This window comes from Tasmannia lanceolata, unplaced genomic scaffold (genome assembly GCF_043159265.1).
Source record: "Tasmannia lanceolata isolate RefF3 unplaced genomic scaffold, GAP_Taslan_0.1 ptg000020l, whole genome shotgun sequence".
Classification (NCBI taxonomy): Eukaryota; Viridiplantae; Streptophyta; class Magnoliopsida; order Canellales; family Winteraceae; genus Tasmannia; species Tasmannia lanceolata.
The window spans coordinates 15,090,001-15,117,590 of record NW_027518697.1 but is presented as its reverse complement, the minus strand read 5'-3'; the positions used below and the strand labels follow the sequence as shown (position 1 = coordinate 15,117,590).

At 37.5% G+C, this 27,590-nt stretch overlaps 1 protein-coding gene across 2 annotated transcripts in view; it reads left to right on the top strand.

The window, feature by feature from the left end:
* LOC143854488 (protein EARLY STARVATION 1, chloroplastic-like) overlaps nt 1-27,590 on the top strand; it is a 32,680-nt gene that overhangs the window by 1,174 nt on the left and 3,916 nt on the right. For both annotated transcript variants that reach the window (XM_077364490.1, XM_077364489.1), the window contains exons 2-8: nt 4,207-4,298; nt 4,576-4,769; nt 11,596-11,635; nt 13,690-13,771; nt 16,540-16,617; nt 16,720-16,845; nt 25,759-25,880. In XM_077364490.1, coding sequence (XP_077220605.1) covers nt 4,207-4,298; nt 4,576-4,769; nt 11,596-11,635; nt 13,690-13,771; nt 16,540-16,617; nt 16,720-16,845; nt 25,759-25,880 — 734 coding nt within the window. The remainder of the gene's footprint in view (nt 1-4,206; nt 4,299-4,575; nt 4,770-11,595; nt 11,636-13,689; nt 13,772-16,539; nt 16,618-16,719; nt 16,846-25,758; nt 25,881-27,590) is intronic.

Genomic DNA, 27,590 nt, shown 5'->3' with positions numbered 1-27,590 from the left:
GAAGAGTTTCCTACCACTCAACTCAACTCAACTCAACAAAGCCTTTGTCGCAAACTAGTTGGGGTCGGCTAAATGAATCCTTTAGAATAAAGAAGGTAAAATGAATCTACCCGGCTCTAATCCTGGTTCTAGTTGGGTTATTCTACCTGGATCATTTTCTTCTATTCTATCCTATCCAAGGTCATGTTCTCTGTTATGTTCCTAGCTCTCAAGTCTTTCCTCACTGTTTCTACCCAAGTTGTTTTCGGTCTGCCCCTACCTCTTTTTACTCCATCAATTTGGCCCAAGTCGCCTCTTCTCACCGGAGCATCCAAAGGCCTACGTTGGATATGTCCAAACTATCTTAAGCGGTGCTTTCTCATCTTCTCCTCAATTGGTGCCACCCTCACCTTTTTACGAATGTCTTCATTTTTAATTCTATCTAACCTTGTGTGGCCGAACATCCATCTAAGCATTCGCATCTACGCTACACTCATCTTATGCACATGCTGCTTCTTGGTGGCCCAACATTCTGAGCCGTACAGCATGGCTGGTCTCACAGCTGTCTTATAAAACTTTCCCTTCAACTTGGTAGGGATTTTACGGTCGCATAGAACTCCTGAGGCAAGCTTCCACTTCAACTGACCTGCTCTTATTCTATGGTTAACATCCTCTTCAATCTCTCATTCCTTATGTAGAATTGAACTAAGATAGTGAAAGATATCCCTCTTAGGTACTTCCTGTCCACTCATATTTACTACATCCTCATCCCGCCCCCTTACATTACTTAAGTTGCATTCCATATATTCTGTCTTAGTTCTACTTAGTCTAAAACCTTTGGATACCAAAGGACTCCTGCTTTGGTTTCGTCGATTAATACTATGTCATTTGCAAATAAAATACACCACGGCACCTCATCTAGGATACCCTCCGTAAGCTCATCCGTAACTAGCATAAAAAGATAAGGGCTTAGAGCTGATCCTTGGTGCAATCCTATTGTAATTGGAAACTAGCTAGACGTGCCATCTGTGGTTCTGACACTAGTTACTGATCCGTCGTACATATCCTTAATCACATCAACATATTTAGTAGGCACTTTTTTCCTTTCAAGGACCCACCACATAACACTCATGGGAACCCTATCATACAGTTTCTCCAAATCAATGAAAACCATATGAATGTCCTTTTTATTTTCTCTAAATCTCTCCATTAACTGCCTAATAAAAAAGATAGCTTCCATAGTCGATTGACTGAGCATGAAACCAAACTGATTCTCTTACACGTTAGTCTCTTTTCTTAGTCTATGCTCAACTACCCTCTCCCAAAGCTTCATGGTGTCACTCATTAGCTTAATTCCTTGATAATTGGTGCAACTCTGAATATCCCCTTTATTCTTATAAATAGGTACTAATGTACTCTTCCTCCACTCATCAGGCTGTTGGAGCAAATGCACAAAATTCGGATGAACAATCTTATTAACTCCATTAGAAGCCATGAGAGTTAAATTATCTTCAATTTGTTGGAACAAATGCACAAAATAGAATAAGATAGTACTAAAAAATATGAAGAAAGAACCAAGACTTAGAGGCGCGTAAACGCTTCTTGAAGATAGTTGAAGCCTCTCCCACGTGCAAACGGAAGACAACAATGGCAGCACTATCTCCGGGATTCAACCAAGCCCAGATTCCTTGTACACGTAACAGAGTTGCACTTCTCTTCAATGGATCGTGTTTCCACCTTCGATTGATCAAACAAGTGAAACAAGTTTTTGTTCAAATGATTTTTCTCTTTGAAAATAAACTCTATAGAAGGATTGTATTTGGCATACCCTACTTCAACCATTTGATCTCTTTATATAGGCTTGAAAAGATATAGGTTCCTTGAACCATTTAAAGTCAAGATAAAGTTTCAAGAATATTGAATTCATGTATCTAGAATAAATACATGAATCTATTAAACACATTGTATCATTAAGGGGAATGTATCTTATCCAAAATAAAGAACAAATAGATACATGAATCAAATGTATCTTAACCATAATAAAGAACAAATAGATACATGAATCAAAGTTCATGAATTTTATCCAAATGTATTTAGAAAACCAAAGTTCAAAGAATGAGATCTTTTTGGAAATTGAAAAGTCACAAATTAATTATCTTTTTGGAAATTGAAAAGTCACAAATTAATTATCTTTTTGGAAATTGAAAAGTCACAAATATAATTTTTCAAAATTACATTTATAATTTGAAACACTTTTCCAACACAGGCATTTTCTTAGTCTTCAAAATATTGTTAAATAATCTAGTTAACCAAACCAAACCCACATCACCCAAGCATCTCCAAGTCTCAATAGGAATATCGTCAGGCCCCCTAGCCTTACGTAATTTCATATTTTTCATAGCTACTCTTATCTCTAATGTTTGGATTCTACGAACAAACCTCCGATTTGTATCATCAAAACATTATCAAGTTCTCCCAAATTCGCTACGGGTTCTCCATTAAACAACTTATCGAAGTAACTTCTCCGCCTCTCTTTAACCTCGTTTTCTTTTATTAACAATCTTTGATTCTCGTCTTTGATGCATTTTATATGATTCAAGTCCTTGCTCTCCCTTTCTCTCATCTTAGCAAGCTTGTAAACATCTTTTTCACCCTCTCTCGTCCCTAAGCTGTGGTACATATCCTCATATGCCTTGCCTCTAGCTTCCCTTACTGCCTTTTTAGCTTCTTTTTCTAGCCAATTTATACTTCTCAATGTTCTCCTCATTTCTACAGTTATGCAAATAGTTATAACACTATATTTTAGACCTAATCACCTTTTGGACCTCCTCATTCCACCACCAAGTGTCTTTAGACGGCGGCCCACTTCCTCTAGATTCTCTGAGTACCTCCTTAGCCACTTTCCTGATATAACTAGACATCCCATTGCAGTTTTGCTAGACTTGTGTGGGGTTTGATTTTGAAAAGATTTGGTTTATGCTGGGTGTTTCCTAGTTCTATTATAGAGGTGTTGTTGTGTTGGGAGGGGATGTCGTGGAAGAAAAAAGGGAGAATTCTATGGAATTTGTGTCTGTTTTCTACTTTTTGGGAGATTTGGAAGGAGAGGAATGCTAGAGTTTTTAAGGGTGTTCATAAACCTGCTCATAGAGTGTATATCAATATCATAGCTTCTGTTATCGCAAGGGCTAGATGCTTACCCCTCTTCCAGTTTGTTTCAGCTTTTGATTTATGGGAAGGTTGGCGTGTGATATGCTTGGAAGGGTCCCATTGTCCCAAGGTGATTCCAAAGTGGAGCCCGCCTCCTCCTAGATATCTGAAATTTAATTTTGATGGTTCTAGTTTTGGCAACCCGGGGCCTGCTGGTATAGGTGGTTTATGTCGCAATTCTAGCGGTGAGTCTGTGTGGGCTTTTTCTGGTCCCCTGGGAGTCTGCGATTCCAGTGAAGCTGAGGTTAGAGCGGCTTTTGAGGGTATCAAACATATTGATAAGAGATCTCTGAATATTTCTATTGTGGAAGGCGATTCTTTTAATGTTATCGGATGGCTTCAGGGATCTGCGTTGCCTCCCTGGAGATTTTGGTCTATCTTTGATGAGATCAATGATATTGTTTGTGGTTCTTCTATTGTCTTCGATCATGTGCGCAAATCTGCAAATGGCGAGGCTGATGCTTTCGCTCGGGAGGGTGTTGTTATGGATGTATTGGAATTTTTTCATTTCATTCTTCCTTGAGGCTCTTGTACCTTTCTTTTCTTTGTTGTTTTCTCTTGGGTGACCTCCTTGGTCTTCCCTTTTTAATATATCTTTTCCTGTTTGCCTCTTCAAAAAAACTAGACATCCCATTCCACATAATATTAGTTACCTCGTCAAGACTCCAAGGTCCTTCTTTAAGCGGTCTATCCTTAAACATCTTTAGTTTTTCCCCCTTGAGATCCCACCACCTAATCCTTCTTTAAGTGTTTCCTGCCACTCAAAAAAGAAAAAGAAAAAGAAAGTGAATAATAGACTTTGGAGGAGATGAACCGGCTGGGGTTCTCTTCACCTTTTTTTCGTTAGCTACTAGTTGTTGATTTCTTTAAATAAATCTCATCATTCTTGTGCTAGTTTAAATTTTTTGTTTCTCTTGGATCTGTCACCTAGTTTAATAATTGAAGTTTTTCTTTTGCATTATTTGTTGGAAACTGTGCTTCCTAAATTTCTAATGTTGCTTTGATTTGCCCTCATTGTAGACCTCGGAATGTTTCTAAACAAGTTGAGTTCTATCCTCGATGTAGCCCGAGATACTCTGCTCCCCAATCCCGTGATACTCCACCTAAAAGAGGTAATATGAATATCAAGTAATTTAGTTGTTAATTAGTCTGCCAAGCTAGTTTTAGAAGACATTTATGTTATATTTTTCCATGTAGGTAATTGGCTCTAATGTGAGCCTGTTTATTAATGAAAATTGCTTAACTATGTATCATGTGCTTTCTTGGTGGCTTTATTTGCTCCCAAAAGGAAAATTTCTTTAGATCTCGCATTTCATTAATGGCTTGTGATTGATACATTTTTCTCCTTCCTAATAAAACATGTTATTTGCTATGATTTCTTCCTTTTAGACACTGGTATTGCTAGTGAGAAAGATTGGGGGATCAACTGGCTAAATGAAATGGTCAATGAGTCTGGTGCTAATGAAGATGGAAGTACGTGGCATCGTGAAAGCGGAGAGGACTTAGGGGACAATGGATATAGATGCCGTTGGGCTAGGATGGGAGGGCAATGTCATGACGGTTCCTCGGAATGGAAAGAAACGGTATATGCAATAAAATGTTGCCTTGCACTTTTGATCATTCATGTAGTCCAACAATCTAATTTCTCGTATCCTATCATAGTTTGGAAACAATGTGGATTGGATGAGGTTATCCATCAATAGTTTTGACTGATTAACAACTCCATCCTTGTTAGTGATTTAATGTTTTGGATTTTGAAACTTTTAACCTCATTTATGGCATTGTATTTTATATCTATTTCAATTGTGCAATTACAAATTACGAACAAAGGTTCATTTATATCTGCTCGAAGTATTCATGTGCTTGGACATCCAATTAGGTGGAATGACTTTCTAAACTATAATTTCTCCTTTTTTGTATTAAAAATTACCTGAGTCCTTGCTTCTCACTATCACATAATAACTGCCTATTGGCCTCATAAGGAACACGTTTTTATTGATTTGCGTGGAAGCTTGTCATTCCACCTCGTGTCTTCCTCTTTTCTTGCCTTTAACTGTTTTTCAAACACATCACGTTACCAATTTAATGTAAAGCTCTAGTTTCACATGAATTTCTGTTTGTCAATGTACGAGGAACTATAATAAAAAGCACTAGGAGTAGCCCGTACATCAGAATTTAAAATATGAAAGGTACAATGCACCGATATTATTACTTAGGAATGAAAGTTACTCTTACTTAGACATTACATATAGCACAATCACTAGTCACCTTTAATAGACAACTATCAACTCAATTTCTTTAGGAAGAATACATATGCTTGGAACCTATATATAAATGATAACATGATTTTGAATACATTTCCATTGAGTTGAGGTCAAGTAACAATGAGTGGGGAAAGATGAAGCAAAATAGTTCCATGATTTAGAAACGCAGTTGGGAACATGAAAGACGTGAGAGATGTTGAGAGACTGAGCATGTTTACTCAGTATTTCTTTGAATTTATAATTTATCTGAATTTGGACCAGTAATTTTAGTGTCTCTATGATCAGGAATTTTTGCCCACTCATTACTTGCAATTTTCCTCGCATTTCTCATCTCTCCTAACTGCTCATGAGTTAAACAAGAACTATTCTATCTCATCCATGATTATTCTTCTAGACATATTAAAGAGAATTGCAGCTATTAGATATACATACCAAATGGCTTCATTAGCTTTTCCAGTAAAGGAAACTAGAAATACATTTCTGTGTGAAGTTTCTATAAAGGCATCAGGGAATTTTCAAAATATGTTGGTGTCATGTACGATTTGACATATTAGTTTTGCTTTGTAAGTCCTAGCCTATGGCCACATGTGCTTAATTGATGACAGAAGTGTATTTTTAATATTTTTGGATCTTCGAACCAGGCGTGTAATCACGTCGAGATCGTGATCGAGGCCACAAATCCATTGGAGTGGAAAGTGATCGGCACCCTTAAGGGGGGAAGAAGAAGTGCACAGCACTTGATTGAAGATTTTCGTCATGTTAGATTTCAATCAGATGGTGATGGACTTGTGACTTCGAAAAGAGATCTAGATGGGCTTTAGGCAAGAAGGGGAGAGAGATGATCATAATAAGGTTTAGGACAGATTTTAGATTTAGGAGAAAAATCCCAAAAATTGTAAATTCTTGTTACATTCCCAAAAAAGTTGTGTGACCTCTAGAAATCTCCAGAATGGTTATGCGTATGAGATCATGTTTTCGAGGAAATAATATTTTGTTCTTGATTCGGTTGCCGGAAATTCACAAATTCTGAGAATTATTCCAACATACATTCATATGATGAATTGAAGTATTCTAACTCTATCTAAAGCATGAGCCTATGCTATCATTTAAGAGATGAGGAATCTAATGAATTTCAATCTAAATTCATAAAATAACATGAAAAAAGCTATGAAAATTGTATAAATGAAAGATTAGATGAAATTGAAACTAGAACTCCTTAAGAACTTAACAAGACGCGTCTGACTAAGTGGGCGTTTTCTGGCCCCATTGGGATCACGGATTCCAATGAAGTGGAACTGAGGGCGGTGCTTTAGGGTATTAGGTTAACTGAAAGTGGAGACTTGGGCAGGAAGAAGGATGATAGTGGAGGGAGATTTGATTAATGTCGTTAGGTTGATGGATAGAAGCCACCCTTTTCCTTGAAGATTTGACTCATATTGGCATTGGTAGGGCGGGTTTGTAGATTTTTTATTTTTTCTCCCCTTGAGGTCCATTGTTTCTTGTTATATTTTTCTGTCTTTTTTTTTTTATCTTCGCTTCTCTCTATTGACCATCTCAGTCGTGAGGTTCTCCCTTTTTCTCCTTAATAAAATGCTTTATCACTAAAAAAAAGCTCTTTAAGAACTCAAATATGAGATTGATTTAGTAATGGAAATCATCATTAGATGCAAAAGACAACAGATCATGAGTATCTTGGAATGATTTTTTTTTTGAAAGTTGACATATTTTATTGATACTATAATAATTACATAGGGGACCAGAGGTCCCACTTAACATTACATAGTATCGGAAAGGACTGACGAGGGCATACCCTGAGTCAGACCAGTGTAGCTTTACGCCTCAATCAAACAAGAACTTTCCCCAACCGTTTCAAGCCAAAAGCCCTGCAGTACAATTAATTCAACCTACGTCCCTCATTTTCCTCCACCTGAAACCAGGAAAATTCAGGATCCAAAGACCTGAATACTGAAGGAATCCCAAATCCTTTGGGGACCTTTCTATATCCCTCCTCGAGCTAGCCCCCAGCCTATTGTCTAACCCAAAGACTTCCAAATGGTGATCAAAACAAAAGCAACCTCCTAGATAGATGAAATCAACTAAGAGGAGCATTTACCAAGTTCATCAAGAAGACTTTGTAGAAAGGAAATTGGTAAAGTCGTCGTTTCCGGATTCCTGTCTAGAAACCCCGGGTTTCTTCGAGTTTCAATCTCATCCTCCATATAGGAAATAGCCATCTCCTTCGAGAAATCCCATACTCTCTTCCGATTTCTAATATTCTTTAGAAATCCGTTAATGGAGGCTAATCTTTCATCATAGGACATCCTTCTTATCTTATGAAGGATATCTTCCAGCACCATGAGTTCCATGAATAGTTTTCTCTTACGCCCCCTGGGCATGACGATGATTCCTGCTGCCCGGGAGCCTGATCTTCCATCTATACTTACAAGAGTATGATGGATACACTTAAATCGTTGCAAAATCCAGTCAATTCATAAAATAAGATACGCCACCGCCTTATGAATAGGCCTGAAAGAGTTCCTGAAAATGTCCCATCCCGAAAACCTAGTGCTAAGACAATTAAGATTTACTTTAAACGAGCTGTCCCATCTTAAAGTCTTTTCGCACCTTCCCAAGAGAGATCCCCGTCCATACTACCTTCAATTCGAGGAGACTAAGAAGGAAAAAATACTAACCAACTCTGTGACTAAACCCCGACCCGTTTAGAGTGGACCCTAGGCTAGAATAGCGTCCGAAACTGAATACACCCCCCTAGACCTTGCAAACCATAAATGTTCTAGTCCATCTTCGCCTCAGGATCCTCCACTACAAAATAGCTAGAGAGGACCAAACCTGCCAGACTTGAGAATTTTTTGGAATTTCAACAGACTACTAGCGTTCTAGCTCCAGCCTTTAACACCAAGGATTTTCCAAACAAATTCATAAGGAGACTTTCCTGAAATCTTGACCCCATGATTCGAGGGTTGAAGCCAGGAAGCACGAGGTTTCTTGGCTCTAGAGCGAAAATGAAATGAATTGGCATTAGTAATAGGTGCAGCCAACGAAGCAGAATTTTGTCTAGGGGATTTAGACTTTAAGTTTTTGGGGCCCACCAACAATTCAGAAGCGTCTGCACACCTATCTTTAGGTCCCATCACAGCTTTGTCAGAACAAATTAATGACATACTCTTAGACGTCCCTCCTGGGATGTTTAAATTATTAAATTTGAAATTTGAATCCCAAACGGGATCCAACGGCTCACCAGATGTAGAGTTCTGACCCGCCGAAAGGCATTCCGCTTGCGAAGAAAAATTTTCTTTCGCAAGTTCAACCTCAATAGTATATGTTCGGTCTAGAATTCTGTGTATAACACCAGAGATAGGGAAGATCTAATGGGGAACTAGAATTTTAGCCGAGACATAACTCATACAATTCCGGTGATTACCGTCCATTTTGGTTTTGCCAAAGAGACCGCCTAATGCCTCCACCGTAGAGACAGCCCAGGCGTGCAGGGGGATGCCATAGAAGTGAACCCAGAGAGCTTCCTCTCCTTGAATAAAATCCCTTGTCCAAGGGGAAAGAGAGAGCAAATGATTGTCCAAGGCCACAGAGCCTTTAGCGAGGATTTGTAAGGTGAGATTCTGATTCAAACATAAAAAGGACTTCATTCTGCGCCAACGAAGAAGGACAATGTAATGTTGGGATTTCTCAGACCTCCTGAGCCCATTTCCAGAGTTCCTGCAGGGTCTCGTGATGGTTGAACTTTTTTCCTATCAAGCAAGCTTTTAGTAAACCCATTTGCACATCCACTTCCCTACGCGAGATAGATAAAAGTGGAGTCCCTGGATTATTGTGACGAGAGATTTTACCCAAATCCGGCCATAGGTCAACCTCACCACTAAGGGATTCCTCATTAGATGTAGCGCGAGGAACGCATTTAGAGGGGATTCTTGTCCTATGACACCATCGACAACCATCCCGCCATCTAAAGTTTACATATTGACAGGGAGAGCAGAACCATGCACCAGATCTAAGATCATGATTAGGTTGCCCCAACAGCTTCCTTTTCTTTGCACAAGATGTGCGGGATGAGGAGGAGAGAAGCAGTTTGGGTTGCGGGCATCTTCTACAACTGCGCCGCCAACCAAAATTGTGGTAGCGACACCGCAAGCACAGCCAATCCTCTTCCCTTCTATTCTCTCTCATAAGTTTTTCCGAAGAAACAACTATCTTGGAATGATTTTCAGCAAATGAGATTGAAATTTTTCATGAGGAAAACTTGAATTTCAATCAGATTCATCTCCAAGTTGAATTATGAATATAATTAGAGTTAAATAATGAAATCTAAAAGTAATTTTACTAATGAAACCATTTTAGACCCGAGAGATGTTAGATTTTCAGTTTCCAGGATGATTTTCAGCAAAAATTACATTAAAATTCAGGACTCCCATAAAGAAAAATTGGAATCCCAATCAGATTTCATCAATACCGAATCCTAACTTCATTTTTATCTACTCACTGGATCCAACTTAAAGTATAAAAATTAAAACTCAAAAAAATCCTATTGAGTATGTTGTCTGCAATCCGTTTAGCAACCGGGGGCATTTATACAATTATTTTATGTGAATAAATACAAATACCATGAGAGAGAGAGAGAGAGAGAGAGAGAGAGAGAGAATATTCTCGTCTTCCTACTTTCTTTCTTCTTTGTCCTCATTTATGTAATATTCTATTATGTGAGTAAATACAAATGCCATCAAAGAAAGAAACCCTAAGCTCTCTATTCTCTTTCTCCCCTCATTCTTCTTCTCTTCTTCCTTCATTTTTTCTTCTTCTTTCTCCACTCTAAACCCCTTGATCAACAAATTAACTTGGTATCAGAGCTTAATGCATCAGGAGTGAAGGGTTTGACAAAACAAGGGATCACAAAACACAATCAAAATCGTACAAGGTGCGCAGACTGTGTGGAAATAGGAAAGGATTAGTTGGTCAGATTCATCCATTACTTTTGTACTATGACTCATAATTCCTTCACATTTTGGCTTGTCTATGGTTCCTTTCTTGGAAATCAACTTGAAATTTTATCATACAGACACTTGAATCTTAGCTTATGGATATTATGCACAACATATGAAACACTTTGCTCAACATGCAACAAACATAATTGAGGCTGAATGTGCTTTACGATACCTCTTTCCACTAGATAATTGTACTTTGGTGAATAGTGGTTCTTGAAACATGCAGGGAAGCAATTTTTCCTTTCATTTTTTTGACTTCAATTTTACACTTTTATCCGCCTCATGCTTGCAAAGGAGATAACAATGCAATCAGACATCTGCATGACGTTGAATGTCATTTATTTTTCATCGTGATTGTTAACCACCATCTGATTCATCTATTAAGTTTACTAATTCTGAAATTCAGAAAACACACGTACATACTTCTTAGAGTGCACCTTTCACTGGAAAACTAACTCGAATGATGATGTATCAATACTTAGTAGTATATTTAGCTGATGGTGAGTGTGGAAGGCCAAAGAATGGTACTGACATGATATGAATGCCGATGTTGGAAGTTTGGAACTTTCTCTTGTTTGAAACAGAGCACCGTATATTTTCATTTCTGAAGTTTCTATGAAGTGTCTTACCCATAGTTTTAAAACTCCCCCACGTCATTGTGGGCTCCTCCGAGTCAACTCCCTTTTACCTTGGCCGTGTTCCGCGTTTTGCCGTCGTGTTCCACGTTTTGCCCTACAGAAAATAAAAACTCCTTTCACTCTCCCGAATTATGACCGCATCAACCGAGTACTCAGTCGCGTCAACTGAGTACTCAACAGTGTCATGCTGAGTCAACTAGGATTTTCTTGGGTCGTGTTCCACGCCGCATCCATGTTTTTAAACATTCGTCTTTCCTTTGAACGAAAATGTCTAGGTTATTTCATTATTCAATAAACCTCAGTTTCATTTTTTACAAGATTGACATTAGCTTCTCACTTTATCTAGATATATTAATGCTGTTACTAAACCATTTATTTATAACATCACTCTTTTTATCTTGATTCCATAACATGTTGGTGTTGGTTTCGTAACCCCAATAAGTATCATGCCAGGTGAAGGAATTTAATTGGCTTTCTTGATCTACTTGACAGTGGTGGGAGAAGAGTGATTGGACTGGATACAAAGAGCTAGGTATATTATTCACCTTACCATTTGCCAACTTAACACCGGCAAATAACTTTTGTATCTATTTTAGAAACACTTATTTACCTATTCACAAAATTATTTTATTTTTTATTGATACTTAAACCTGTATTCCTAATATTAGACGTTGAGAACTTGACATGCTTACAGGTTTATCGATTGATGTACAGCGAAATTTAACCCTTCAATTTTGACATCTTGATAGAAATTTTTTTGGTCATTAAACACATAATGATACTTTTACTTATTTGTTGAGGTAAATAAATGCACATCCTAATTGGACTTATTCAAGGTTGTTAACTCTTTTGTTCATACTTATTCAAGTTTCTTAACAGGCATAGTAAGGAAGAAGTAATTCACTCATCACCTTTATAAAATTGTGACTTTAGTTTCGTACCAAATTGAAATAGTAAGTTACTTCGAAGTTATGTTTCATAGGACAAATCCATGTGCAGCATGAAGCATGTACAGCCAAAAAAAAATCAGATGCGATAAAGCAGGGCATGCCCTCAATTATTAGCATCAGCAAGAGAGAATATCTTAGTAATGAATTTTATTAACTTCAAACAAAATCTTACTGGGATGATATGAATTCCATGTGAAATCTGGTATGTAGTGAATTATTAGACATTCACGGGAATGCATGCCATTAGGTGTTCGATGTTGTTAAACCATTATTTTTTTTTGGCTTATATGATAGTATTTTATTGTAGCGTTTTCTGAAGTGTCATCTTAAAGGTCCATCATTTGTATATGTTTCCATGATTTTACAAGATTTTCACTGAAATTTCTATCTGAAACCGACATTTTCCATTTACTTGAGACCTTGAATGTCAATGATGTACTTTGCTTACTTCCACAGCCTGCCACCTCTACCTTTGGCCCAAGTCAATACGTTAGAAGAATTGCATTCCACAACCAAAGTCCCTTCCATCCAATCAACAAAAATGCTGATCACGAACCTCAGCTTCTAACAAAACCATGATACCGGCGATAGGACCAAAGAACGTATGAAGAATGACACCCCTGTTGTTCCTATAAGCTCATCCAATGCTAGCCAAGCAAGGATTGCCAAGAGAGCAATTGTCGACATTAAGCTTCAAGGCATGGGAAGAGGGAGCTCCATCTAGGAGACGCTTTCTTCTTAGGAATTCTGCTCATCATGACGGTCTATCAATTCCTTAGAATGTTGTCCATCAAATAACCTGGAATTCTTTTTACGACATTGCCCAACTCACGACAATAAATCTGATATTCCAATCCCTGAAAATGAAAGCTAATAACATATGGGTGAACAGCGACACATGAATAGTAAACCCTAACTAAAAAAACTACTAGCCCATCCTAATTGTATTAAAATTAAAAATCCCAGCATGACCAATATACCCCTACAAAAATAAAAGACAATTATTGGCCTAACCCTATTGCATGAATGATGGGCCCCATCAGCACCTCATTCAGTTTTTAATTTTAATCAAGAAATTAATTTTTAATCATGATCACCAGTCTAGTTTTTAAGACATTGGTCTAAACTCTAAACTCATTCAATGCTTCATTAATTTGATAATATTATTTATTGTGTGATTTATACAACATGTCAAATGGTCAAAGTATTATTCACGATCACATGCTCCAGTGGCTAAAGCTCGATGTGTATTAATGGATCTGTGAACTGAACTTTTTGAAAAAACATGGCAGTACCAATGATTCACCAAGCTTTCGCAACTTCCCTTAACTAGTCTAGCAAATTTAGGAATATTTGACGACCTTTATATTAATGTTACATGCCAGTATTTACATATAGCAACCAAGGGTGTGTTCTTCAACGTTCCAAAAATGGATTTCTCATTGCTTTTTCTCATGGATTTTAAGTACAGTTGAATTGAGGTGATGTACATCCTTAATGATTGCAAACTGTCTATTCATTTTACTTTAACACTAATAAGCCATTGTCTAATCTGTAAAGTGTCTATTCATGCTGACTCGCTACAAAAAAATCAATCATTGACTAATCTATTGTTTGTTAAATCTGATTTTCATAGGTGTGGAGAAATCTGGAAAAAATGCTGAAGGAGATTCGTGGTGGGAGACATGGAAGGAAGTTTTTCATCAAGATGAATGGAGGTGTGATATAGATGAAATGTTTTTAATTTCACCACTATGGACAATAACATACAAATTGCTTCCCTTTTTATGATGTTTATGATTGCTTGATTTTTCTAATTTTCTTGGCCTGAATTTAGTAATGAGTAAAAAGAAACAAGATCTTTATACTTATCTTTCTCTTGTAGGTCCATGTTTGATTCTTTCGTGTTGCTGGCTCCATGTTTATAATCTTCTAATACCCCATAGAATGACAATCATGGCTTTACTATAGATCCACGGACATTGGCTATGAAGCTTCATTAAATTATCCACGAGAAATGGCACAACTCAACTCAACTCAAAAAAAATGGCACGCGTAATGCAAAATATTATTCATGCCTTTTATGAGGTAAAATAGAGCCTAAGCTTAAAAACATAAGGTATTTAAGGTAAGTGCCTCCTTTGATCAGTAAATGATCTCCTCTTGAATCTTGATCAACCTTGATTAAGATGATGGACGCTCCCCCTATTCGCCCTTTCTGCTGGTTGGACGAGCGAGCTTTCCAATACTATGGTCGCTCAGGGTGAGTTTATAATAATGGTGGACATGGGTGAGTTCATAGCAATGGTGGACATCGTGCTGGTTGTGAAAGGTCAAGCAGAGGTTCTTAGCACGTTCAGGGAGCCTTTTTCATAGCATAGTTTGAGGTGAGGCAACTCGTGAAGATGGATGTGGATCAATCAACCTTGTTGAGTAGGCTTAGTCAATCATCCAAAGTAGGGAGAGGAAATGGTTTGAGAAAACAACTGAAGAAAGGAAATGGATAAGCCTGAGTGACTGGTGCTAAGCACGTGTAGCTTCACCAACTTCAAGCATCTTATTACTTACTAGAAATGCAGTTAGGTTTGGACAAGCCATGATTTGGAAGTCCTGTCTCGGCAAGCTCTTATGGGAGGTGGCCCTGGCAAACAAACCCGGTCAAAAGTTTAGGCTCCCAAGGCTAGGATTCCAGGACCAATAGGAGGTTCCTCCGGCCAACTCTCCTATTCGATTTTAGAACCTTCCGAGAGGCCTTTACTTCGAGGGTTAGTGCTCTGGATCCTTGAGGATTCAAGAAAAGGAGACCCCGGAATTGAACGGAATTGGTGTTCAATGTCTTCAGTTTATGGGGAAACTATCAACCTGTGGTCATCCATGACGAAGGTAGAGCATTGCTTGGTGCAGGCTGGTGTTCTTTAAGTGTTGAGATACATAGTATATAATGAAATATAGGGATATTTATGTAATTTCCCAGTTTTTTTTACTTATGATTGGCAATCTTGTAATTATGCACATCATTTAACAAAAGAAAGGAAGTGTGAGAAGTCAACATTGCTCACCCCCCCCCCCCCCCCCCCCCCACACACACACACACCACACACACATCTATATTTCTCCATCTCTCTTCACCCTTTCTCTTTTCCACTTCTCTTCCTATTTCCAAAAATTTGATTTACTTCGTCCACTTGGTATCAGAGCAAGATTGCATGACTCCTCCTTCGTGCAAGATGTTGATCACAACTCACTAAGATCTGGTGTTCTCCTTGGTTTTCCCCTTGGTTAGGCATCATCATATAAGGTGCTCTTCTGTTGATAAATACATGAAGAAGTGTGATAGCAGAATATATTAGAAGAATACTATTCTTGTTGGGAGCTCAAATCGGTATTTTTTTCTGAGTTTTTTCTTTGAAACATATTTATAGGGTATTCATCTTTAATGAAATTTTAACCATGGACTCATCTTTCCACGCGTGAAAAACCCCTAAAGTTTTGTTCCCGTCAGGCTTTGAGTTTATAGGCAGAATAAAAAAAATTTCAAGAGAACCATTATAAAAATATAAATAATGCTTGTAGGCTGCATAATCAGAGCACAAGGTCAATAGCACCTACAGTTTGACAGCCTTCGGCCAAGATCATTCAGATATTGGAAGCTGAGGCCAGGTGGTGCACTTCATGGCTAGCCCTTAAACTACTAGGGCTTGGAAGTGTTGTCGGTCAAGGTCACACGACCGTGCCATGTGTTCTCCCAACCAAAGCCTATCACTATTACCTTCCAAGACTAGATTCCTGACATGGAGTATGCCAGCCCCTATGCACACATGCAAACCTAGGATTAGATCTCAAGATTTGAGGGACTGAAAAGGGAAATATAAAATTTAGAGATGTAAAAACCTTACAGATTTTGAGAAAATGAATCCTATGAAATGGTGAGCATCATCACCCCATTGACCCACACACTCCAGCAGAACCAATGTGGCTGGGTCACACTTACCCTGAATGACCCACCTCAATCTTGTTGGATGCCTTTTAATATGTCCAACCACTCATAGGGCTGATTGTTAGAAATGTATAAAAAAGAGTTCTTTTTCTTGTACTCATGTCTTTGTTACAAGAAATATGTTAGATTACTTATATTTCTTCTGACAAAAAGGAACAGTGAAGCATATCTAGCCCCTGTATTTTCTCTAATGTGGAAGATTGAAAATGGTGTATCTCAATTATATATAGACATTAGACATGGCGAAGCATATCTAGCCCCTGTATTTTCTCTAATGTGGAAGATTGAAAATGGTGTACCTCAATTATACATAGCCATTGGACTATGAGTATGATATATATTCAATACTGGAATAGATTCTGTTTTGTGGCTATGTTTCTAAAATTCAGGTTACATGTAAATATTCTTGATGCATTTAATATTATCTTTCTTGTTAGTTATCTGATTGATTATTATGGAGGTAAAACATAGACTTATTTCATATTGCAGTAACCTGACGAGGATAGAGAGGAGCGCACAGAAACAAGCAAAAGGGGGCAGTGAAAGTGCTGGATGGTATGAGGAATGGTGAGGGAATCTTTAACTTGCTTTATATTGGTTAGTTATATTTATGTCTTGTTTAGATTGTCGGATATGCAGTACCAATAGTATATATATTCTTCTCTCTAGGTGGGAGAAATACGATGCAAGAGGTTGGACTGAGAAAGGGGCACATAAATATGGTAGACTAAATGAACAGTCATGGTGGGAGCAGTGGGGAGAGCACTATGATGGAAGAGGATCTGTCCTAAAATGGTTTTTCTTGAACTCTCTCGTTTCCTGCAAATTTAGAATTTAAATTTCTTGTGATAGCTTGGTGTGTTGAATTTGATTCAATTTGTTTCTTAAAGTTGACCAAGGTTAGTCGTTATAACATTACATTAGGAACACAAGCAACATGGTTTATGGAATTATTTTTAAAGTTATCCAATTGACCAGTGCCCTGTTACATGGTATGTATCGAGACGTATGCTTGTCCAACAGTGATAAGATGACAGGAGCACTATTATTTTACCTAGCATACCTTGTAAATCTAGCATATGAACTGCATTCTGTCAGGTGTACAAGTATGCATATGATTTACAATGGGGGCGCCCTTTCACCCCATTTTTGCAAGGGCGCCCTTCAGTTTAGCATACCTCAAATATGTAAAACACTAGCATTGCTGTATAAATCATTAAATACTAAAAGGTTCCACATGCCCACTCAGCATTAGGCAAACAATTGCAAAGTGCAAACAAAAGTTACATTTATTAATCCATAACAATAATATTAATAGTGCAAATGTGCAATGAGTCAATTTTACTTAGGGAAATGATAAAATACAAGAAGAGTTTAGTGCAATTATTAAAACATGGTTGTGTTGATATCATTTCCCTTTGCTTATTATTCTTTTTTTTTAATTGCATATTTTGATTATTTGATGTTTCTTTATAAATATTTTGCATTTTAAATGTCTTTTGGATCATTTAATATATTTTTATCAGGGTCTAGGTAGTAGTTTTAATCAAGGAAGCAGGATTCTTCCCTGGGAGCATTCGATTCCCGCTCTGGCAACCTTGGTTTTAATCCAATGGGCATATCTCAGCCCTCAAAGGCTTATAGATTGTCCGGAAAGAGGAAAAAGGAATTAAAACAAATAGGTGGGCTGGGAGAATGGACAGCCTACTGGGTTAGGTAGTAGTAGACTGCAGATGTAGACCTGCGTGGAAAACCTACACCTTACTCGATGTAAAACTCATCACTCCTCTGTCCTCATCCTCCTTCAATCCCTAACTCTCTCTCCTTTTTTTTCATCATCTTCTCTCTGCAATCATGTATTGTACTGCATGGTAAGCCTACTTGTGTTGCTCAGGGCATGTAGGATGCATCGGAATGTCAATGACTACTAAGATAATTTTGGAATCCTAGTGATAAGTCTCCTTAGCATTATCATAATTTAGTACACAAACATTTCTAGTTTCTACCAAACTAGTTCTTATGAAACAACGTAAAACTAGAAATGGTTTCATATCTTTCATATAATAGAGCCATTTCATTCTTAAAAAGTCGTCAACAAATATAGAAAGTGCATATGGCTCTAATACCATTTTAGTGTAAAAGAAAAGGGGAAATCATTTGGAGGAGGTACCAAAGTCCATGGGAATTGAAGTGGAGAAGGGAAGTGAAAGGGGAATACGAGGAGGAGAAGAAAGATAGGAAAAGAATCAAGGTTGCCAAGGCGGGAATCGAAAGTGGGATTTGATTCGGGATTCGAAAGCGGGAATCGAAGGCTCCTGGGATGGTTGGAAGCGGGAATCGTGGGTTTGCCAGAGAGTCGACGGGGATTCGTCGGGGATTCGTCGGGGAATCGTCGGGGATTCGCTGAGAGTCGCTGGGGAGTTGGGATTCGCAGGGAATCGCCTGGGAATCGGGGTTTCTATAAAGTGGGAATCGGGGTTTTCATAAATTGGGAGAATTGGGGATTCGAATCGAATCACGGTTCGGATTCGCGATTCGGGGATTCGCGAATCCCCAACTCCAGGTACGAATCCTGCTTCTCTGAAAAGAATTATGTTTAGTTAAAGTCTAACCCCATGAAATTCATACCTTAACATTTGTTTTTTTGAAAGGTATACATTCAAACATATATATATATATATATAGGAGATGATAAATTCGCACCCCTTTTACTGTGAATTGATGTCAAAAAGCGTTAAAAGTCTGGCGCATGCCTCCTTTTTTCTATGCTTTTTGACATCAATTCACAGTAAAAGGGCTGCGAAATATCCTACAGGGGTGCGAATTTATCATCTCCCTCTCCTCTCTCTCTTTATATATATATATATATATATGAAGAATATGTTGAGCGCATCATTTTTTTGGTGCACTTAAGCGGTTATAACACCTCTCATTCGTTTAAATGTTTGGGTCCCGCTTAAGCGAACCAATGGGAGGCGTTATAACCACTTAAGCGCACCAAAAAAATGGTGTGCTTAAGCGCACCTACAATTCTCTCTCTCTCTCTCTCTCTATATATATATATATATATATATATATATATATATATATTTACATATATAGAAAATGATTGTGCACTCAAGCGCATATAAGCTTATATGCGCTCGAGGGCCCAAACACAAGGGTCTCACATTTTTTGTGGTGATCCAAACCATTCATTTGCAAGGCCCCATCATAGATAGGGTGTGTACAAAAAATCAGGTCCATTGGATCATCCTAACCCCTCCAAAAGTGGAGGGCAAAAATAGGATGATCCTATGGAGCTGATTTTTTGTACACACCCTATCTATGTAAGGGCTTTTCAAATGAGTGCTTTGGATCACCCTAACAATGTGGGCCCACATGAGTTTTGGGCCCTTGAGCACATATAAGCTATATGCGCTCGAGCGCACAATCATTTTCCTCTCTCTCTCTCTCTATATATATATATATATATATATATATATATATATATATAAGGGTTCCTGCGCTCGACTGTAGATAGCTTATCTGCGCTCGAGTTCAAAAAACAAGGGTGGGACCACATTGTTGGGGTGATCCTAAGCATTCATTTGAAAGGCCCCATAATGGATGGGGTTTGTACCAAAAATTATAGGGTGTCCATTTGTGGGGGTGAAAATGGACAGATACTGTTTGTCCACTAATCTGCCCATTTTTTATCCCCACAAATAGACACCCTAAGATGATCCAATGGAGCTGATTTTTGGTGGACACCCTATCCATGAAAGGGCCTTCCAAATGAATGCTTTGGACCCCCACAACAATGTGGCCCCACCCTTGTTTCTGCACTTGAGCGCAGGAACCTTTTACTATATATATATATATATATATATATATATATATATATATATATATATATATATATGTGGGGGCGCGGTTCGTGAGCTAGAGCTCAGCCTGAGCTAGAGCTCACTAATACCACCATCTCCATGTTCTTTGACTCATCCAACCCATTCATTCTATAGGACCTCACATAGATAGTGTATTTCTAAGAAACCACCTCCATACCATAATCGTAACCATTCGATCTATAGAAGCCCATTTTCTAGCCATCCATTTTAAACCTGCAGAAATCATAACCCTAACCATAACCTATAATCCTAGCCATAACCATAACCTATAAAATGACTAGACTGGATAAGTCAAACAACTATGGGAGATATGGTTTGTGAACTCTAGCTTAGGCTGAGCTCTAGCTCACAAACCATATATCCTATATATATAGCCATTTCTAACCAACCATTTTTCGATATATATATATATATATATATATATATATATATATATATATATATATGAGTTAAGTGAAGCTACACATACGTGTAGCTAACTTAGCTACACCGACGGCTTAAAATACAGTGGGCCCACATTATTTGGGTGATCCAAACCATTCATTTGATAGGACCTCACATTGATAGGGTGTGCCCAAAAAATCAGCTCCATTGGATGATCTCAACCCTTCAAATTGTGGAGGCAAAAATGGACAGATTTGTGAAGGTTTTTACACGTCCATTTTTGCCTCCACAAATCGTAGGGTTGGGATGATCCTATGGAGCTGATTTTTTGGGCACACCCTATCTATGTGAGGGCCCATCAAATGAATGGTTTGCATCACCCAAACAATGTTGGGCCCATTGTATTTTAAGCCGTCGGTGTAGCTAAGTTAGCTACACGTATGTGTAGCTACACTTTTCTCTTTCTCTCTCTCTCTCTCTCTCTCTCTCTCTCTATATATATATATATATATATATATATATATATATATATAGAGGAAAATGATTGTGCGCTCGAGCACATATAGCTTATATGCGCTTGAGGGCACAAAACTCATGTGGGCCCATATTGTTAGAATGATCCAAAGCATTCATTTGAAAGGTTAGGATGATCCAGTGGACCTGATTTTTTGTACGCATCCTATCTATGATGGGGCCTTGCAAATGAATGGTTTGGATTACCACAAAAAATGTGGGACCCATGTGTTTGGGCCCTCGGGCATTGATAGCTTATCTGCGCTCGAGTGCAGAAAACAGGGGTGGGCACACATTTTTGGGGGGATCCAAAGAATTCATTTGATGGGCCTTATCATAGATAGGGCGTGTACCATAAATCAGCTCCATTGGATCATCTTAGGGTGTCCATTTGTGGAGGGAAAATGGACAAATACTGCTTGTCCACCAATCTGCCCATTTTTCCCCTCCACAAATGGAAGGGTTAGGATAATCCAATAGAGCTGATTTTTCGCTGACACCCTATCTATGATAGGGCCCATCAAATGAATGCTTTGGATCCCCCAAAAAATGTGGGCCCACCATGTTTCTGCACTCTAGCGTAGATAAGCTTATCCGCGCTCGAGCGCAGGAACAGTAATCCCATCCATAACCTATAATCCTAACCATAAGTCGTAACCTATAAAATGACTGGACTGGATGAGTTAAACAACTATGGGAGATATGGTTTGTGAACTCTAGCTTAGGGTGAGCTCTAGCTCACAAACCATATATCCTATATCCTATATATATATATATATATATATATATATATATAGACACACACACACACACACACACACAGAGAACGGTTTCTACACACAACTGTAGATAAGTTATCTACACACTAGCTGAAAATATAGTGGGGCCCACATTGTTTCGGTGATCCAAAGCATTCATTTGATGGGCCCTTCCATAGATAGGGTGTGCCCAAAAAATCAGCTTCATAGGATCATCCTAACCCTTCGAACCGTGGAGGCAAAACATGGACAGATTTGTGAAGGTTTATACACGTCCAATTTACCTCCACAAATCATAGGGTTGGGATGATCCTATGGAGCTGATTTTTTGTGGACACCCTATCTATGTGAGGGACAATCAAATGAATGGTTTGGATCACCCAAAAAGTATGCCCTCCACTTTTATGTAATGAACCGGTCCCACCAAGGGCCTATAAAGATAAAAATCCTAATTAAATCTAGACTGTAGATTTTTCAATCAAAGATTAACGGCTAGATCTTCGATTTTGAGTTTTCGAACCGTAGGATATGTAAACTAGATATTAGATCGATCTCCAATCTGTAAGATTCTTGTGTATTTCCTACCCAGCATTAGATTAAATGATCTTAAAAATCAACGGTCATAATGTATTTTCGTCACTTTTATTATAACCTTTTTTGGGGGCATCAAATCTTGTCCGTTCGACATGATTTTGGTCCCGATAGATAGGTATTTCAAATACCTATCCAACGGACCCAAAATTTAGCGATTCGGACGTGATTTGAGCAAGTTATAACCCTTTTTCTATTAGGCTTAGGCATAGTTACGAGTTTTGTCTTATTAGGCAACTTTTAAATTGTTTTATTTAAAAAAAGATAAATGTAAAAGTAACCTAATATAACCTAAATACTAATAATATGTTAGAATAAGCTAGGAAACCCAATATTGATATTTCCATCCCTCTTAAGTTAGTATTAGATTATAATTAGGAATCTAATAATTGGAATCCTTCTTTAAATAAAACTCTAGGCTAAGTTTATAAATAAACCCATCTAGGGTTATTTTTAATCACCCAAAAATTTAAGGAAAAGGAAAAGAAAGAGAGGCGAAATGAAGAAGAAACGCTACAGTTTTGCATCGATTTGTTTTTCGTCTTCGAGGTCCTCATCTTCAGATCAGTGTGTCAGGACTCCGTGCGATCACCTAGACTTCAATATCAAGGCAAGTGATGACTGCCTTTTATTATATTAGTTACAATTATGATTTCTGTGATTATGTTTCTATTTCTTATGATTGTTCGCTTTCTTTTTGCACCAATGTCAATGAATTAACTGATTATCCACTTAAAATTTTCTCTGATAGGATTTTTTTTATTTTAGGCCATAATCTATATAGACGGTGTTTTGTTTATTATTATTATTATGCCTCGTGTTATAGTGTGAGAAGGCCATAGAGCTACGTGTAGCCACTTACCGACGGGTTTGTGATGATTTCCATCGTGTATATACTTATGAGGAGATAGATATGACCCATATGTACTTTGTATGATTGAGGCTCTCTTATATGATTCCATGATTTGCTATCTTTAGTATATTCCCTTGATATTCATACATGCGTATTGATATTCTTAATCCTTAACAATAAATCTTATAATTCTTATTGATTTTCCTTATCACATGTGAATGCCATGAGAAACATCATTATAATGTAGATTTTCATTCTTGTCACTTTTATTATCCAAGCCAGTCACAGAAGCTTGTTGTTTGACTTAGATTATTTTCCAAACTTGTAGGTGAGGAAAGTGAATGAGCCTTTGCCGATGAACAGGTCTAGGTGGCACTTATGATGGAAGAGAGCACTCATAGGATTTCTTTTGGGGGTGAGATAAATTATGTAATAGACATTCTATTAATGGAATATGATTGTTTAGTTGTTGTTTCCCTTTTTGGGGTAGCGATTCAGATTTTGGGATTTTGAAAAAAAAAAAATCATGTCTAAAAATTTGCCTCAAATCCGGGTGGTTACTGTTGGTATCAAAGCTTAGGCTGTAGGTCCCTAGGGCTAGTATCTAGCAAAGTTGTGAGATAGGTAAAACTAGGTAAGGAGCATATAGGTAGGGAGTCGAATTTCGGGGACGAAATTTCTTTAAGGGGGGTAGAATGTAATGACCCGATCCCACCAAGGGCCTATAAAGATAAAAATCTTAATTAAATCTAGACCGTAGATTTTTCGATCAAAGATTAACGGATAGATCTTCGATTTTGAGTTTTCGGACCGTAGGATATGTAAATTAGATATTGGATCGATCTCAAATCTGTAAGATTCTTGTGTATTTCCTACCCACCATTAGATTAAACGATCTTAAAAATCAACAGTCATAATGTATTTTCGTCACTTTTATTATAACCTTTTTTGGGGGCATCAAATCTTGTCCGTTCGACATGATTTTGGTCCCGATAGATAGGTATTTCGAATACCTATCAAACGGACCCAAGATTTAGCGATTCGGACGTGATTTGAGCAAGTTATGACCATTTTTCTATTAGGCTTAGGCATAATCACGAGTTTTATCTTATTAGACAACTTTTAAGTTGTTTTATTTAAAAAAAGATAAATGTAAAAGTAACCTAATATCAATAATATGTTAGAATAAGCTAGGAAACCTAATATTGATATTTCCATCCCTCTTAAGTTAGTATTAGAGTATAATTATGAATCTAATAATTGGAATCCTTCTTTAAATAAAACTCTAGGCTAAGGTTATAAATAAACCCATCTAGGGTTATTTTTAATAACCTAAAAATTTAAGGAAAAGGAAAAGAAAGAGAGGAGAAAGGAAGAAAAAAAGCTACGGTTTTGCATCGATTTGTTTTTCGTCTTCAAGATCCTCATCTTCAGATCAGTGTGTCAGGACTCCGTGCGATCACCTAGACTTAAATATCAAGCCAAGTGATGACTGACTTTTATAATATTAGTTACAATTATGATTTTTGTGATTATGTTTCTGTTTCCTATGATTGTTCGTATTCTTTTTGCACCAATGTCAGTGAATTAACTGATTATCCCTGTAGAATTTCCTGTGATAGGATTTTTTTATTTTAGGCCATAATCTATATACACGGTGTTTTGTTTATTATTATTATTATTATGCCTCGTGCTATAGTGCGAGAAGGCCATAGAGCTACGTGTAGCCACTTACCAACGGGTTTGTGATGATTTCCATCGTGTATATACTTATAAGGAGATAGATATGACCCATATACCTCGTCGAGATGACATGATACTTCTCATAATAAACCTTTCTATATGTACCTTGTATGATTGAGGCTCTCTTATATGATTCCATGATTTGCTATCTTTAGCATATTCCCTTGACATTCTCACATGCGTATTGATATTCTTTATCCTTAGCAATAAATCTTATAATTCTTATTGCTTTTTCTTATCACATGTGAATGCCATGAGAAACATCATTATAATGCAGATTTTCATTCTTGTCACTTTTATTATCCTAGCCAGTAACATGAGCTTGCTGTTTGACTTAGATTATTTTCCAGACTTGTAGGTGAGGAAAGTGAAGGAACCTTTGCCGATGAACAGGTCTAGGTGGCACTTAGGATGGGAGAGAGCACTCATAGGATTTCTTTTGGGGGTGAGATAAATCATGTAATAGACATTCTATTAATGGAATAGGATTGTTTAGTTGTTGTTTCCCTTTTTGGGGTTGCAATTCGGATTTTGGGATTTTGAAAAAGAAATCATGTCTAAAAATTTGCCCCAAATCCGGGTCGTTACATTTTAAGCTAGTGTGTAGATAACTTATCTATACTTGTGTGTAGAAACGGTACATATATAGTAAATGTATATATATATATATAGGTCTGAAATGCCATTAATGATAATGAGTCCCATCATGACCCATAAAACTAATCACTAAAACATGTTCCAATATCAACAGACATGTTAAATTAGTATGTGCACATTTCTCTCCCAATAATGGCATGAAATATACTAGCTATGAGACTTTGTACAGATTAGTTTTATCTTGATTACCTTAAAGATGTTGTGTTTGATGGTTATATCTCAAAATGTTCCTTTTTCATTTCTGCGGGTGTATATAAAGTTACATAAAATGGGTTGATAGAGGCTATTGTTGAACTTCTCTTTTTTAACCTTTTCCCAGGACAGATAAATGGGCGGAGACAAAAATAGGATCCAAATGGGGAGACAAGTGGGAAGAGAAATTCTTTGCTGGCATAGGTTCTCGTCATGGGGAGACATGGCATGCATCATCGACTGGCGATCGTATGTTTCTATGCAACCATTTTTTTTTTTTAATGGTAGTTTCTATGCAACCATTATCATTGTTTTTTATTTATTTGATATGGATGTTACAGATATGCCTCCAATATGCAACCACAGACTTATAGCATGATTGTCAACAAATCAAAGCTATCAACTGTAGGCTGGTAAATTAAGTAAAAAAAAAAACTGTTTCTTAAACTGCATTTGTCCCCCTAATAATTAAATAACATCGAATGCAGTAATAGAAATCCATAAATGCACTCTTTAAAGAAGAAGAGTGGAGGGGGTTTGATCAAGGTTTCTTCCTAGGTAGATTTTCAGTGGCATACACTCGAGTGGAATAGAATTTCATCTACAAGGTGTTGATAGTATTTGGTTTCAACAATGGGTTAATTCATCTAATTACTGAATGCATCTCTTCTATATGAATTTTTTTTTTGAAATATGATAAGTCTCATTAATATTTAGATAGCATTCGGGACCAAAAGTCCGAGCCTGCAATACAAGATATTAACATATGATGGTAAGGGCATACCCAAGGCCAAAACAAAGTAAACAAAAAGTGAATTACAGTTCTTACAACTATTCCGTAAAATGCCCATATACAAATCCTCGATGATTTGCACGAAACCGTCTTGTTAATACTGCAAATACTGATTTACCTCCCCAAAAACTCGAAGACTTGTAGATAAACTACTGCATCAGACAAACTGAATTTTGAATCAAAAACTTCCAACTTAGATATGGACCTCCAAAAAGATATAGCATTGCTACTTAATACCATATAAAAGCCCAGGCGAAAGAACGAATCTCTCAAGCCATAGCTGTGAGATATCTGGGATAAACGAGAATTTCAGATTGTTATTCCTTTAAAAATGATTGTCATTAGGTCCAATCTTCCCCTTTCACCTTGAGAGTCCTACAAAAATCAACGCATCAAGAACAAACTATCTCTACTCAGTCACAACCAATGACAGAGTCAGATTTCAACGAACAACACCAAGCAGAGAACCCTGTTAAAGTATAAAAGATAAATTACGCCTTTCTCCAACAGCTTAAGCTTTTGGAGAAGTTGGTAAGTTAACATGGTATCAGAGCCGAAAGGTCTCGAGTTCAAACCTCCCGGATAGCAAAAATCAAACTACTGCATCAGACAAACTGAATTTTGAATCAAAAACTTCCAACTTAGATATGGACCTCCAAAAAGATATAGCATTGCTACTTAATACCATATAAAAGCCCAGGCGAAAGAACGAATCTCTCAAGCCATAGCTGTGAGATATCTGGGATAAACGAGAATTTCAGATTGCTATTCCTTTAAAAATGATTGTCATTAGGTCCAATCTTCCCCTTTCACCTTGAGAGTCCTACAAAAATCAACGCATCAAGAACAAACTATCTCTACTCAGTCACAACCAATGACAGAGTCAGATTTCAACGAACAACACCAAGCAGAGAACCCTGTTAAAGTATAAAAGATAAATTACGCCTTTCTCCAACAGCTTAAGCTTTTGGAGAAGTTGGTAAGTTAACATGGTATCAGAGCCGAAAGGTCTCGAGTTCAAACCTCCCGGATAGCAAAAATCCACATGCGATAGTCAGCCCTAATTGGGACCACATGTGCCACGTGTTTGCCAAGTGGGCCACACGTGCGGGGGAGTGTTAAAGTATAAAAGATAAATAACGCCTTTCTCCAACAGCTTAAGCTTT